A 16,916-nucleotide genomic window follows, 5' to 3' on the forward strand; every position below is an offset into this window, starting at 1 on the left:
AATGAAAAAAAGCCACTCACCCTGACGACCCGAGTGAGGTCGTTGAACTTTTTGCGACATTGGGCACCATGCTCCTGGAGGAGACGTGCTGAGCCACCTCCCTCCACACTCTTCTGTAGTCGCGTGGCAAAGGCTTCCTGCCACTCTCAGGGAAGACTATAGATCTTCTGCGCTCCACCACGCCAACCAGAGCCTCCAAGGCCCACTCGCTGAAGCGCTGAGCTCGTTCTCTCACCCTCTCCATAGTCCTTGGCTGGAAAATGTAATCACAGGTCTCTCCAGATCGAGATTCAAGGCTCCAATGAGCAGGGTGTGGCTGGAGAGCAAGATCGACCCTTCCCTTTAAGAACTGTCCGGCGCCAGTGTATCTGTGTTCCATCGCTAACTGACATCACATGCACTGCGCCCGCGCTCTGAGTTAGTGCCTCACTCCTCGGCCTTTGCGCCTTAAGACAGGTGTGCAGCGCCTAATTTAACGCTCCAATCGCCTCCAGGGGCGATAGAAGCCAAGTTTGCAGTTGGAGCCGATAATTAGTGCCAGGCGCTAAACTTTGCGCCCAGCCAATAATTGCGCCCCAAATGGGGCGATACCGAATTTCTCCCCCATAGGACATTATTAAATTTAAGTTTCTTCATTTTACGTGAATATTTCCCCACATTGACAGAAGGGAATCAGGAATTGACAAATTAACCCATTGGGCTGGCAGGAAAGCCACAATGGATTGTTTGTTTTTTCTTTTAAGCAGGGGGGACATATGAGTGTTGATGGTGCAAGATTAGCAAGACTGGTTCTTTGATATAGAAATGACTTCAAGGTGTTACAGAGCTTGAACTTTGCTGGAAAAGTGCAGTGGGAGTTCAGGTAATGTTCAGAATTTAAGTTCTTAGCTGCGACATTGATGGATCCCGTATTTCCCAGCATGGTAACAAAATCGGACTTAAGGCTTTGCTTTTTTTAATGCTTAGAATTAATTATTTTGAGTCATGTGTTATCTCCCAAGACAGATTGCTCAACAGGGAAGATAAAAGACTTGCATCCAAACGTGATTGCAACTACTTCCATCTTCTTTTGTTAAACCACAAGCCTGGACATAATTTGTTTGAGAAATTAAAATTGATGAGATAAATTGACACGAGTTGCTGTTCAAGCACTCGGGAAGGGAAATTTATCTGAAATTTAAGAGGATAATCAAATGTAATTTTTGAAAAGGTCCAGTCTACGTGGTTCCATCTAAACTGTGATAACAAAGTTTTGGTGGGGAGACTGTTGTGTTAAAGGTAACTAACATTCCTCATCTTGCAGACTGAAATGCTCTCTGGTATTTTGAGGAATAGAAGGTCCAATAAGAGGTTAAACAGTAATGATCCTATTGTATTGGATGGTAAAGTTTCTCCAGCGCTCAAGAATGAGATGACTGGTAATAAATCTGCTGCTCCCCACGTTAACTGACAAGCAGGTTGAGGAGGTGACTCGGGGCAAACTCCTGAGCGACCTCTGGGAAACTTTAAAGGAGATACACCTGAGGGCTGCTCACAACATTGGGAGGGCACACCGATGCAATCAAATACACTTGGCTCCATGTAAATCCCAGGAGTGGGAGGTGGGAAGCCAGGTGATAGTACGAAACTATGCGAGGGTGGGAATCTTTGAACCCCTATACAAGGGGCCGTATAGTATTGTTGACAAAGCCAGTCCCATGGTGTATGTGGTTCAGTTACCTAAGAAAATTAAATGGTTTCATATTAACCAGATGAAGCTTTTTCAGCCCACTAGCAGGTCCAGAAGACAACAAGCCACGATTATGAGCATGGAGCCGGATTTATCCTCTCAGTGGGATGATGAGGAAGGGGTGCTTAATGGGACACCCCCACCCAATGAGGCATCCTTGCCTGAAATGGCGCCTCCATAGGTACAGTACGATCCAAATGAAGGTGGACAGGGCATGGGAGCTGTCGAAACCTCCTCATCCTCAGGTCCAGAATCAACTCCTGTCCGCGAACGAACCCCACAAGTCCCTCCCTCATAAAGACGTAGTAAAAGAAAGAAAAAGACACCCTAGAAGTATCGTCAATGGTAGGAGTCGAAAATTGCCCAATGCAGAAAAGGAAAAGTAGGAAGCCCCGTTTAAAAAAAAATACATCAGTATTGAGAGCCTGAACTAATGGGTGCAAGGTCGGAAGTAACACTGTTTTTATCCCTTATCCCCTCAGGCAAGAAGATATATATAAAATGAAGGAATTATTCTGGCCAATGATCGGAATTCTGCTCTCTCTCGAAGATTCCACAACAGCCTATTCGGCATACTGGACCACCACTATTTTCCCTGCAATCGTTCAATTGCAGCTGCCCCGGAGATACCACACCGGGATGCCACTCGAAACATTACCCTCCAGTACATCAAGGATGATTGTGAAACCGCGTGTTCGGGTACAGTATGGGTTACCACTTATGAGGTCCAGGAAGGTAGGGGGTATGCATAAAATGCAAAGATCGCCCCACCGGGCCAGGAGTGTGGTTCTTACAAGCAGAACCAGGTGACCATTCAAGGTACTATCAAATAGGGAATCCTCAGGGAAATGTAGGAAGCCCGACCCAATCCCAAGGAACTGGATACACCCTGTTGTGTTGGCCCCAACGGTGAAGAATTCATGAGGGAGTTTACGGATATGTAAGCCCAAGTGGGGTAACAGATGGGTTCCAGTTGGATGATCTGGATGGCTTGTCCATGATTGAAAGGGATGTGACCAGTTGGATGATGTTTACCCACAATAGAGCCAAGGAACTCTATCAATGGTATAGCAACGATGCCAGGATTAGCACCTATCACTTAAGGGGATTTGGTAACGGAAGTGCAGTTACTCATGCACAATTATAACAATTAGAAGTTTGACCAAAAACCCCTCCCCCTATGAATAAAGCGTAATCACGGGAAGGACAACATACAACCCAGGTCACTTGCCCTAAACACACCCCGGGACTGACAAATGGGTTCGTGGTAATCCCAACTTGGATGATACTGTAACATGATGTGCATCACAAGGTGGTGCCGGTAATATTGCATCTGACTGAGGTGGGACTACCGAACTGGTACAAACCAGAGACAGCGCAGTTATATGGGAGGATAATGCAGGAGTTAATAAAATAATTTTGGGAGAGGGCCAGCACAACACTGGCGGAATCAGAATTAGAGCCGTTATATCGCAAGGGCTCAGGGGATGATAACGGGTTTAGCAATAAGTTTGGGGAAAATAGTACTGAGATCATTGAAGGAAACGATGTCAGTTATGAGATTAAAAGGGACCATTTCAGAAGGCAACAAGGTCTGATAAATGATGCAGCAACTGTTTTTAATACCGGAACCTCCCTCGTTAATAGCTTAGATTTGGTCAGCTTGGATCAATCTGTAAAGGCAGCAAGAAATCGTTTAAGGGAAATTTTGAATAAAATGAATGGTCTGGAACAAGAGGATTTGAAGGAGGGCCAAATTATGGCCATTCATCTGCAGGATGTGGTTAAACATTTAGAATCCCATGCTAAAAAAAAAGATAAATCGAATTTTAAAGGAGGGTTGGAATGCCTCTCGTGAGGCCGCGCGAAATGATGTGTTTGTAATGTATGGATCTTGGTTAGTGGAACAAGTCGGAGAAAACCTGCAGTGCGTTGCTGAGGGGAAGCTACTCTCGTGGGTGACTGATCGACACCTAAGGGCAATGTCCACCTACCAATTTACCATGAATATGTGTAAAGTTGGGGGGTTGGTACAGGTGTACCCGGTGAAACATGAATGCCATTTGCAGGAACAAAACAACATCACCCTGTTAAGAATGGTATATTATCCCATTTTGCCCAAAAAGGCGACCCCAAATCCTTTGTTCCGTGTGGAGAATATAGGTGTACGTCAGGGAGACCACTTAACAAGGTATGACAAACCCCCGAAGTACGTGATCCGAGTGGATGGGACCACATGGGTGGCCCCAGATCTTACCGGGTGCGCTCAAGCTCGGGATACATTCATCTGCCCTTATGACATGGTAGAACATGCAGCCCCTGCATGTGGGTTTGATTGGGATGGGATAGAATGGAACTGCGCCATGAAAGTGATTGCGGGACAGCATTTCCCCGTACAATCTGCGTATAGAGGGAAGGGGGAATATTGTGTCACCACTATGCACCGGGAATACCAGTACGGTAACAACCTGACTTGTCCTATCACGGAGAGAACTTTTTGTTTTACCCCAGTTTGGCCTGTGAGACTTGGGGCGTGGGTTTTTTACAAGTATATATTCACCTAGGCAAGTAAATATTGCTGTAGAAGATGAGTTTAAAGAGCAATTACACCAGTATGTAACTCGAATTGACTATGACATTCCACCTCTGCCAGAACACTTGTTAAGAGTTGTTGAAACGTGTTAGTTATTATGTCCGTGAATGATTGAGACACGGACAGCAGGAGTTGAACAAAAACACGTCTTTACTGGTGGAAGTCAATAGTGAAACTAAACAACAGAGGCTCACTAGCGCCTTTTATACAGGGGTGGTCACTGCCAGTACTGCAGTCTGAGACCAGTTATTCTCTTAAAGGTACATACACAACATTAGTCAGTCCCAATGGCACTATTATACCCTGGTCCAGAAAAATCATGAACTGTGTAGAGCAATCCTTAAGGTCGGGGACGATTCGTCCTGGTGGGATATCGGTATGAGTATCGAGGTTCATCCCTGGATAAGAATTATCTCCCACATTTTGGTCATTGTTCAATTAGTAATTGTGTTATACTTACCAACAATAACTTGTCAAGTCAACAAGAGAAGCAAGCAGCAGGAGTGGGTTAAGCTGTTGCAGAAGAGGCTGAAGGAAGAAGACAACGCCTACAAGTTGTAAGTGCCTGTGACCCAAAGATTCGGGTGCACAGCCATTTGATAAAACTTCTGCTGATCAAAACTTAAAAGTTGACCACATTTTATGTACCATCATGCTTCGCGAGGACAAGAGACTAAGATGTTACATTTGTAAACTGTGAAGGCTGCCAACTGTCTTTCAACAGATAAGGAAAACAGACCTTGAAGGTTCTGTGGGAACAGACTATTGAGCTGTGGAATCATTGCAAAAACAGAAACATCTTTAGACTATGGAATGTAACCGGCCTTGAAGCCCAAGGATCCTTAACGGATTATTGATAAGAGTAACTGAAAAACAACTAATGCCACATAGTTAGGGGCACATACGCAGTGGGAGGGTTGTCAGGTTTTACGGTATAAAAGATGCTGTTAAAAAACCGGGCAACCTGGTGAGTTGTCAGAAATCAAACGTCTAGTCATCGCCAAATTGACCAATTGCTGGTGTTAGTATGTATATGGTGTCTTGCTTGAGGTAAAGGGCTAGCTCTATATGTGCTGAAGTATAATCGGGAATTGTTATATGCTACATAACTGTCGGGTGCTTACTTGTAATCTCTTGCTGATTTTTAATTAAAAGAAGTTTTTCACAGATTCATTGGGTTTTGTGTTGTCTGTTAGACGGGTCTGAATTTTGGAAACTGTTGGATGGGGGGGAGGGGCAATTTCTGCACGTCTTACAATGCTTAGGGGCACAAACTGCTGGGAAAGTCAAAAAGAATGGGAGCGGGTCCCGAACCCGCTCCCAACCCACCTCCAACCAATCTTCCCGGGAGTCGGGTCCTCGATTTGCGCAGGAACCCGACTCCTAGCGGCGGGAAGAGGATTATTGCCACTTAACTGCCTGTTAACAGGTAGTTAACAGGCAGTTAAGAGGCTTTTTCCCAATTTCCGACATTGGGAAACCCTGCCAGGGTAAGTGAGGCGTGCTGTGGGTCTGTTGTAATGTTTGTGTATAGATGACAGCTGCAGAAGTGGTGTGAAGGATGCAATGGGACAATGGTTTGAATCAGAGGTAAGGAAATGTTGGGGAAGTCATTTTTAATGTGGTGTTTGTGTAGCTTCATCTCATCGGGAGAAGTGACAGATGGCTTCTGCAATCTCAGCTGCAGCTGCCATCTGGTTTATCCTAAGGAGAGAGTAATTGGAGAGGCTGTCAAACACTGTCAAATCATCTGTCAAACAAGTGTGGTGCATATGCCTTTAAGAAAACCGGCAGATGAAGCATCATCAACTGACATCATCTGACACTGGCTTTCCCTTACAGGGCGAGCTTGACAAAGTCAATCAGGGCAAAATAGCGTCAGTTCGTCAGACGGCGCTGGGGGCAGGGTTAGAACCTGGAAGACAGCAGTCCTGCCCCCAACTCATCTCGGTAAGTAAAATCCAGCCCTTTGTGTCATCTCTGCAGTCTGGCAGCCACTGCCCAACTCTCAATAATATCTTTCCCCTTGGAATTTCTCTGCATCAATTTTTTGAGGAGAAGGATGCTGATAATGTACAGGAAGCCCAGAGGGATGCCATATTGGTAAGGCACCATAGGCAGCGGTTGGCATGCATCCAAAGATACCTTACCTACAGACCACAACAGTAACTGTGGCAAGATAAATGACAGTGGCACTCAATTTCTTCCCCATAAGTTCCTTTGAGGCGACATTGGGGGTTATGTGTCACATAGACAATCAACAGTCCAGTGCTGCATTAAGCAGGTGACTGATGCCCTGTTTTGGAAAGCTGCCTACTTTAGCACATTTCCAACGGACATGTCCCATAAGCAGGAAAGGGCAATACAGTGGCAGGATTTCATCAGGCCCAAGGAGTCATTGACAACACATGTAGCCATATGGATGCCCATGTAAAATTTCATAAATTACTTCTACGGAAAAGGATTTCACTTCTTGAATGTGCAACTTGTTGTGATTCCAAGCACATCATAATGCACATGAACACCTGCTACCTGCAGAGTTGCCTCTGCCTCTGTTCTTGCTGACAAATCTCCTCTTTATCCTCCAGAACAAGGCGAGTTCCTAAAGGATTGTACATGTTATCCATAGGATTCTGTTGCCTGACTCAGGCATAGTATGTTGAATAATAGTGGAGCAAACTTGAAATTCAAATAAGAAGCAGGGAGCAAGTTAAAGATCCAATCCAAATAAATTATGATAGAACAATAATTTCTTCCAGCGAGAGCTGCACCTGATTCTGGCTGGGGTGATCTTCAGGGTGCTCTTGCCTCTTTAAGATCCATCATCAGATATTCTGGTGCTGTAGCGATGCCCGAATGAAGCACCACTAGAGTTTCCTTGCTCCGCTGGTGGGCTCCCTCTTGGAGTCCTGCTGGGAGCCCACCATTCATCTCTAAACAGCCCTGATCCAGGAAAATGGGTCAGAGTTGGGGCAGACATGGAGGAGCAGGTGGAAGTATCACCCAGCTGAAACTCTGCTCCGAAAAGGGTGATAGAAGGTAATGAAGGCGGTTGTCATGGGTGTCTGTCACTGGGAACGATGCATGGTATTCATTACAAATTATGAAACAAAGTACTGGCATCAACTAGCAGCCCAAGTCTAGGGTCACCCAGATCAGTTCAATCAAAAATAAGTAAGTAGACAGCAATTCAAGATGGCATCTGTCAAATAGCACATAAACTTGTTTTCAGACTTTACTGAGAGGAAACTTTCTCTCTATTTTGCAAGGGACTTTTTTCGCCTTCACATCCCTCCAGATCTCGCTCCATCTCATCTGGGAAATCTTCTCTATCCCCAAATCACATTCTGCAGCTTCTGTTATTCTCAATCTGGATCACTTGTAGTTCACCACTGCCTCAGTTCATCCACTGAGGCTGGCCTTTTAATGATTATGCCCACTTTACAGGAAACTTTGGTTTATCTGGAGGTTGTATGTCTGGAAACCTCGATCTAACGGCAGAAATCAGCAGCCATTTTGGTTAGGTTTTTTTTCTTCTCCTAGCATTTTTTTTAACAGTCAGGCTCTGGAAAGCGTCTCTGTAGCTTAGCAACAGCTTCAGAGACGCTTCCAAGGTACGGGCCGAGTGTTTACAAGCTGTTGCTAAGCAACAGTGTTTGTTGTCAGATACGGAGATGAAAACCTCCGTATCCTTCAACATTAGCGCTGGTCTATCCGGAAGTTTTGATAGATCGGCAGCAGCTCGGTCCCGTCGGTGCCGTAATCGCGAAGTTTCCTGTACATTGCTCCTCTCTCTTTGCTTTAAGTAACACCCTAAAAATCTGTCTCTTTGAACTTAACTTCAATCCCCCCATTTATTTTGTTACTTCCTGCTCAGTGTCTACATCTCTGCATTGTAAAGTTTTCTGAGAAATTCTTTTACATAAGAAGCTTTACATAAATGTACGTTTCTGTAGAGACCGGAGAGAGTTTTGTAAACTACTACCAAAATTAAACCGATAAATAATGAAACAACTTTGTCTAGTATGGCAATCAACAGAGAACTTCTGTCGATAACAAGGGAAATAAACTAAAGGCTGAGTCAGATTAAGCCTACAATACCGCAAAGTGTGGCATGAATTTTTTTAATGGAGCTCTGTCTCTGGTTGCATATGGCAAGCATTAATTATGCATGAAGCTTGAACAAATGAGGAAGAGCTATGATAAGAAAACCTCTGTTCCTGCGCCTCTTTTTTTGTTTCTGTTTTTCACTGTAGTTGGGTCTCATACTATCTTTATTGAAAAATGTTTCTGTCAGTGTAGAAAACATTGAATTCTTAATGTTTCTAGTTGCTACTGGATTACTAATAAAATTAATTAAACTAACTTAGAAGTAATGCTAAAATAGACATCATACTTGCCTCTTGTAATCGTTTTTGTCTGTCAAAGAAGACAGTTAATGTAGTCTCACTTTTATAGTAGAAATCATTCCCTTTTACGTGCTGCATTTCCAGAAAAGTACTCCAACCCATTGAAGGACGTATGCGAGTTAGACGTGGAAAACCATCTTTCCCATACCACAGCTAAAAGAAATAATTTATTCAAGGTAGATTGAGTAGTTAGTTCATGTGGAGCCACAAAATATTATTTTACTTTAACTTTTAATTTTTTCCCCCTCTTATAGTTCCTACTTTGTCACACATCATGGCCTATCAATTCGGCCGTGCAGCACCCATTTTCCAGGCACTAACTAGTTTACTAAGTCCCTAAGCATGTGCATACTACCACTATATGGATGAAGAAAAAAAAACAGGCGTTCAAGGCCCACTCCTGAAACAGACATATGCAAGTAAGGGGCCTAAAGTCTGTTTGAGGTCCCACTGCAAATTTGGGTTGAAACAGCCAGCGCCAGCTGCACTCAGTAAAACTAGGCCTTGGGACTGATGACTACCAAATAGGTAAGTTTTTGAAATTTACTTATCTAAATGTGGAGCCAGGAGGAGCAAGAGTGTTCCTCCCGATCCCATATTTAAAGAACGCGGGCCGCCTCTCCCCCCCGCACCCGGCCTCCCATTACTTCCCCGCCACCCCCCCGCCTCCCATTACTCTCCGCACCGCCCTCCACACCACACCCTCGGCATCCCATGTCCTGCTTTAACACCACTGGTGTCAGAAATGCTGTTGATAGCCAAAGGCAGGGTGAATCTGAATCAAGAAGCCTGACTATCAACCCAGCAGGGTAAGACTGCAAAATAACGGAACTTTCAAACGGTAAAATCCATACAAACACTGGGCTAAAAATTCGTTATAGCCAAGAAATGGGCAGTGTTTAGACTAAAAAAGGTTAAGCTGCGCCACGAAAATCGTCTGGGATTCACACAAAATTCACGTTGACTCCTCATTAAAATGATTGCAGTCATGATTGTAGTCTAAAAACTCAAGCTCATTGGCGTGACACTTAAAAGCAGGATCAATATTGGGGGCAATCTAATTACAAGTAATTATTGCCAAAGGCTTTTTTCACTACTTAAAAGGGAGGTTCATTGATGCTGCAGCACCTCGCTGTTAGGTTTTTTGGGTCTGCAGCTGTCCTAACAGAAAACCAAACACTAGTCAGAAGACATCCCTAGCAACCATGGCAGACCGGACACGGAGAGAAAGAGCCCATAGGTTCTCCGATGAGGCTCTTCAGGCATTGGTGTTCGCGGTGGAGAGGAGGCAGGCGGTACTGGCAGGAGGCCCTCGCCACAAGTCTGCCGCACTATATGGAGGGAGATAGTGGACCATGTCACGGGCAGCACTGTGGTCCCCAGGTTCCTCCCAGTGCAGGAAGAAGTTTAACGACCTCACACAGGTGGTCAAGGTGAGTGAAGGCTTCAGCAAATGCCACATACCACCATCTGTACCACAAGCTTCACACACAGCTCACTGCACCACACCCCCAGCACTCACCCACCAACAATCTCTACCTATCAACACTTGCACCCACATCTCACACCTTGCACACAATGACAGCTATTCAACTATGGCAGGCACATCATCCAAACACATTGCACCACACTCACTGACACACTTCCCTTGCTCTTGTACCTTTCCCCTTTCAGATAATCAGCAAGCACCTGAGCAGCCTGTTCCCGAGGGCACTGCAGAGAGTGAGGGGGGAGAAGAGGAGGAGGAAGAAAACATCGCGTCACTGCATCTCTCAGTAGCTGACACCAGTAAAGATATTGGCACTACTCGTTCTTTAGAGGCTAGTGTAGTAGCAGGATCTGTGCAGGGTGAGGCACCGGGCACGAGTGCAGCAAGGCCAGGGGAAAAGGTAGCTCGGGAGCCAGTTCTCCGGAGGGCGAGTTCGCATGTGGGTTCTGCTGCACAGGACTCAGATGAGGATCTCGATGGGGAGGCCTTCAGAAGAAGGGTGATGGGCATGCACACAGAAATGATAGGTGTAATAGCAAGGCTGCCAGAGAGCCTCTTGGCCATGTCAAGGAGTGTGGAGGAATCCGCCTCCAACATTGCACGGGGCTCTGCGCAGAGCATGGAGCCGAAGATTTCCAGCCTGAAATGATGATACATTCCCAGAGAAACCGTGGTGACCCAGACGCGATGGCACGCATGATGGGCGATATCGCAGCTTCCTTTGCAGCACAGATGGAAGCGACCCAACATCTTAGTGCTGCAGCGGAAGCTCAGACTGCTCTCATGCAGTCTCTGCTTGGTGGCATTCAAGCTCTGACTGCTCTCATACAATCTCAGCTTGAAGCAACCCAACTGCTGCTGCCATCGTGGCTGGGTTTACCACCGTCAACCAGGGCTTTCACGGTGTAGCAGCTGGCCAGCAATCTGTGCTCCAACAAATTGCTAGGAATGCTGAGGCTCCACCCTGGGGGAGTGGCAGTGGAGCAGGAAACTACTGTCCTCTCTCCTTTCTTACTCCCACCACTGCCACTCCTCCATTACCCTTGTTGCTGCCCGTCAGCCAGCCAGCCCAAAACTGCTGCTGCACATGCCAAGGTAGTGCAGTCTACAGCCGGCCTTCTAGGTCCACAGCTGGCCGAGGTCGTCCTGCAAGGCCATCTGAAGTCTCCCGCGCAGAAAGTCAGCACCCTTCCACCAGCCATGCTGCAGCCACTGGGGGAGCACTGCGTAGGAGCACTAGATCAGGAAAGGGCACACGAAAGACAGACACTTAGGGATTGCACAAGGGTGATTAGTTAATAGTATTCATGTAAATATGTGTGATATGATTATAGATAAATTTACTAATTGTGTTTGGAATCTTTTGTGATGTCTCTCATTTTAACTTTGCGCCCAGGAGGATGCTGTGATATGGCGTGAGACAGGGATGATATGATGGGGATGTGGTGGGCAACGAGGATCTGGGGTTTCATTCATGCAAATTGGAGTCTGATGAGCTGGTCATGGACAGCCCGTCTGGAAGGCCGATTGTCTGCCTGCCTCTGACCTTCCTCCTCCTCGTCCTCCTGAGGTGGTCCCGCAATCCCTGCTGGCAAGGACTGCGCCCTCATGATGGTTACGTTGTGGAGCATGCAGACCACCATGAAATGGTACACCTGCTCAGCCTAGTACTGAGGGCTCCTCCCGAGCGCTCAAGACGGCAGAACCGTTGCTTCAGTAGGCCGATGGTCTGCTCAATGATGTTCCTGGTGGCAGCATGGCTCTCAATAGATGAGTGTTGGGCACAAGTGTTGGGGTTGCAGAGAGGAATCATGAGCCAGGTGGAGCGCGGATGGCCCTTGCATCCGAACAGCCACCCTCAAGCTTGATGTGGTGGCTGGAAGAGGGCTGGCACACCGGTCTGGTGCAGGATGAAGGCATTGTGGCTGCTGCTAGGATAGTGGGCATTGACAATGAGGATTCCCTGTGTGTGGTCGCATACCAACTGCACATTAAGTGGTAGCCTTTGCGGTTACGGAAGATCTCAGGATTGTTATGCAGTGCCTGCAAAGCCACGTGGGTGCAGTTGATGGGGCCCTGCACCAGACTGGAAGGATCTGCTGGTGAAGAAATTGAGGGTCACAATGACCTTGACTGCCACTGGGGGAGCTGTGGTCGCCCTGGTCTGAGGCTGGAGGTCTGGTTGCAGGAGGTGGCAGAGTTCTGTGACCACCTCCTTGGTGAAGCGGAGACTCCTAATACACTGCTAGACACTTAATTGAAGGTAGGAGAAGTGCTGTCGGAAGACCCTAGGAGGATAAGGCCTCCTGTTGAGAGCCCTAATGGCCCTCCTCCTCCGTCTGCACACATTTTACTGTCTTTCTCGCTGCCAGTGCTCCCTCCATCATAGATCCTGGAGGGCAAGGTCGACTGCCAGTACAGCCCCCATGACTTCATATAATTATAGAATGGTTACAGCACAGGAGGCCATTCGGCCCAGTGAGCCCATCAGAGCAAGAGCACTTCAGTTAATCCCACTCCCCCGCCCTTTTCCCGTAGCCCTGCAAATTTTTTCCCTTCAGGTACTTATCCAAATCTCTTTTGAAAGCTATGATTGAGTCTGCCTCCGCCAACTTTCAAGCAGTGCATTCCAGATCCTAACCACACGTTGCATTAAAAAAGTTTTTCCTCATGCCGCCTTTGGTTCTTTTATCAATCACTTTAAATCTGTGCCCTCTGGTTCTTGACCCTTCCGCCATTGGGAACAGTTTCTCTCTATCTACTCTGTCTAGACCCCTCATGATTTTGAAAAGCTCTATCAAATTATATTAAACTAATGAAGGAGGGGTGGGAGGTTTCAGGAAAGAGTAAATTTAAAAGCAGCAAGAGAAATGTCAAGGCTCTAGACCAGAGTAGAGTTTTCGGTAAAAATAAGCTGAGTGGGTCAGAAAGGGACAGAGAGAGTAACAAAGGTAATAAGGCATCAGTGACTAAGGTGACATCAGGGAAAAATAGAAAAAAGTCAAAGCTAAAGACACTATATCTGAATGCGCAAAGCATCTACAAGGCACAAGTCAGGAGTGTGATGGAATACTCTCCACTTGCCTGGATGAGTGCAGCTCCAACAACACTCAAGAAGCTCGACACCATCCAGGACAAAGCAGCCCGCTTGATTGGCACCCCATCCACCGCCTTAAACATTCACTCCCTCCACCACCGGCGCACCGTGGCTGCAGTGTGTACCATCTATAAGATGCACTGCAGCAACTCGCCAAGGCTTCTTCAACAGCACCTTCCAAACCCGCGATCTCTACCACTTAGAAGGACAAGGGCAGCAGATGCATGGGAACATCACCACCTAGAAGTTCCCCTCCAAGTCATACACCATCCTGACTTGGAAATATGGGTCAAAATCCTGGAACTCCCTCTCTAACAGCACTATGGGAGTACCCTCACCACATGAATTGCAGCGGTTCAATGCTCACCACCACCTTCTCAAGGGTAATTAGGGATGGGCAATAAATGCTGGCCTTGCCAGCGACAGCCACATCCCATGAACAAATAAAAAAAACTCTTTACCTTCCCATCGGAATTGTACATGCGCATCGCAGGCCCCCATTTTCGCGCATTAGGAGGCCATGCAGCGCCTAAAGAATGGATGCTACAGAGCCCAATTTCTCTCCCAATAAGTGTTGAGTGAAACACGACAATATGCTGATGATTGGAAGAAAAAAGTTCAGGAGTGTGGGATTGTTGATGAATGCTGACTTGGAGTTGTGGCTAGTGGAACTGCTCCTCAATCAGCTGGGCTTTGGCAGAAAGGAGCTCTCTTGGTTGCTACCTCTAGTACTCCTCTTCCTGCTCCTCCTCCTCAATTGGTTGGTGTGCAGGTGGTCCCTCATGATGAAGTTGTGGAGCATGCAGTAAACAACCACAAATCTGGATATTCGCCCAGTGATGTACAGCAGGGCTCCACCTGAACAGTTCAGACAGTGGAAGCGTTGTTTAGGATGCCAATTGTTTGCCCAATGATGTTCCTCGTGGCAGCATGGCTCTCACTGTAGGCCTGCTGTGCAGGTGTGTGCGGGTTCCTAACCGGAGTTATGAGCCATACCTGGAGGGGATAATTCTTGTCACCTAATAGCCAGCCTTTAACTTGAAGACTTGCTTGAAATAAAGGTGGCACAAAGGATTGACACTGAATAAAAGCTGCCGGGATAGCGGGCACAGATCTGCATGATGCTCTGCCTGTGGTCGCAAACCAGTTGCATGTTAAGGGAGTGGAATCACATTTGATTGATGAATATTGCAGAGTTCTGATGGGGAGCATGCAAGGCAATGTGTGTGCAGTCAATGGCACCTTGCACCATGAGGAAACCTGACATGCAGGCAAAACCTCATGCTTTCTCCTCCTGCTTCTCTCTGTCAATGGGGAAGGAGATGTAAGTGTTTCCCATGGTGTATAGAGCCTCAGTGACCTTCCGTATACTGCAATCTGTGAGCTGCTAATATCACCTGTTGCAGCCTGAAAGGAGACTGTGGCATAAAAGTTGAGAGTGACGATGACCTTGAGTCACAGGCATTGCTGGTTTGAGGCTGCAGCAGCTGACAGAACTCTATAAAAACTTCCTTGATAAAGCAAAGGCACCTAATACATTGCTCCTCACGGAAGTTGAAGTAGGAGGAATGCTCCCTGAATACTCTCTCTAGATATGGCCTCCTGCTGAGTGCCCTTCTTCTCCTCCCTGTTCTGGCAGCTTGTTCTACTCTGTGGTATCTTCCTCATGCTTCCAGTTGTGCTCTATTCCAGAGGCAGTCCTATCAGGCCTCCCATTTCTAGAGCCAGATCATTTCTGAAGGATACAACAACAACAGGTGTGCAAGAGTAGCCAGTCCTCTCACTGTGCAGACAAATTGTAATTTGAACAGTGCTGGAACTCAACAAAAATTGTCGAGAGGTTGAGCAGCAACCAGAAGTAGTAAACCCGCAACTTACCTGCAAGTCTTGCATGATCCATTTAAATAGCGTTGGCGAGGGGGCCTTCATGCAGATTAGCGTCACGTTCTGCTGTGCGAGGTCAGCACGTGGTGTCACTGGGCCTTCCAAAATGGCAATCGCATCCTGCAATCAGCGTTGCACAATCATCCAGGTGATTATCTACCTCCTCTGCATCTTGCCGGCGTGTGATACTCTCACGAGCGCTCCCTCATATACCAGGATGGCGCGCTGTGCACGTCCCGTCAGATGAGTATGCGCGCATCTTGGACGCTATTTTGGGTCCTTGGGTGGCTGTGTGGCGTCAGAAAAATGGGCACTTCGTGATCCAATTTCTAGTCCTGTATCTTTCCTAACCACGCTTAACCATTTGAGTAATAAGGTTTCCTTATGTGCATTTGTACACAATCAGTATGTAATATTTGTTGCAATGATATATAATTAATATGGTGCAAACCAGATGGTCCACAGACTCCTCCACTTTCCTGAGGACCAATGACACTCTATTAAGTGCACCAGTAAATGCTGGCATTTGCCAATCTATCAACTGATCAAAAATGAATAATGTCAGCTATAATATATTTAGTTATTTTGTTTAATCATCTTATAGAGGAGTGAGAAACTATAAGTAAAGACCTAATTTCAGGAACTTAAATAAGTTGGGTGATTCCATAATAGGGCAAACTGTACACGATCTTTGGGAGGAATGGACTTGATAGGCCAAATAGCCTCTTCTCATTCTACAGTTTCATATTTGTTTGTATTTTAGGAAATTAAGCTGATGACTAATGTATCACTTACCTCTTCAATATCAGTCACAAAGATAAAATCTCCATTCCAAGAAGGTATAAAGTAACGGATGAGAGAATGAGATGGAACCCCTGGTATAGTGAGCCAGGTATGTCCAAGATTGTAACTAAAATAAAATTTCAAAGTTTTTATTAGTAGGCAATTTTGTTCTATTACATTTAAAAAGATTTTTTGTAGATTCTGCTCAACTCCCACTGTAATTCCGAGAGAACCCATCAGAAAAGGGCTGGGAGCTGGTCATGCTGGGTCTCCACCAGTTCCCGGAATTCCTGGGCAGCCTGTAAGTGGCAGAACCTCTGTTCAACTTTACAAGGACAGTGACGATGAGGGTCCTTTCTAAGCCGTGGTGGGGGGTTCCGATACTGGTAGTTCCCTCTTCTGCGATGCAGAAAGGACCTGGGATATTACCGGAGGCCAATGAGCTGTGAGAAATAAGGCATACTAACCTCTAGATGGGCCTCACTGAGGGGTCCAGATGAGGGGAGTGGCCTGGAACATGGAGGAAAGGTGAAATTAAAAAAAAAATTGTATTGGCCCCTTTACAAGGGTTGAATGCGAGATGGCTGGAGTCTTGGATGAGTGGGTCTGGGCATTCTTTCCCCAATAGTGGGTAGGTGCTTAGATTTCCGCATGCAGGGTGCAGGCAGTTGCCGGAGATGTGCCTGTGGTAGCACACCAGCCCCGTGCACATGAGGTGCTCCCCCAATAACGCCCCCAGATTTTCAGGGCCTTTACAATTAGTAAAAGTAATCAGCAAGAATGCTTTCACTCCACTGCCACCCATATTGACTACAACCCAAATGGAACAAATATTTGAACCGGCATGGGGGCTTCCAATACTGGTAGTTCAGTTGGTAGCATTATTAATTCTGAATCAGCCTTGCTTCATGATTTGAGCACATAATCTAGGC

The 16,916-nt window shown here is 46.4% G+C and overlaps 1 protein-coding gene across 1 annotated transcript in view; it reads right to left on the reverse strand.

Annotated features, from left to right (window-relative positions):
• The window catches only part of LOC147096877 (cation channel sperm-associated auxiliary subunit gamma-like), a 297,982-nt gene that overhangs the window by 149,403 nt on the left and 131,663 nt on the right, over window positions 1-16,916 (reverse strand). Inside the window, exons 7-8 of the mRNA XM_085973141.1 lie at window positions 15,997-16,111; window positions 8,734-8,884 (exon numbers count right to left, since the gene is read on the reverse strand). Coding sequence (XP_085829267.1) covers window positions 8,734-8,884; window positions 15,997-16,111 — 266 coding nt within the window. The remainder of the gene's footprint in view (window positions 1-8,733; window positions 8,885-15,996; window positions 16,112-16,916) is intronic.

This window comes from Somniosus microcephalus, chromosome 34 (genome assembly GCF_052327205.1).
Source record: "Somniosus microcephalus isolate GS21.2 chromosome 34, FLI_Smic_1.0, whole genome shotgun sequence".
Lineage (NCBI taxonomy): Eukaryota > Metazoa > Chordata > Chondrichthyes > Squaliformes > Somniosidae > Somniosus > Somniosus microcephalus.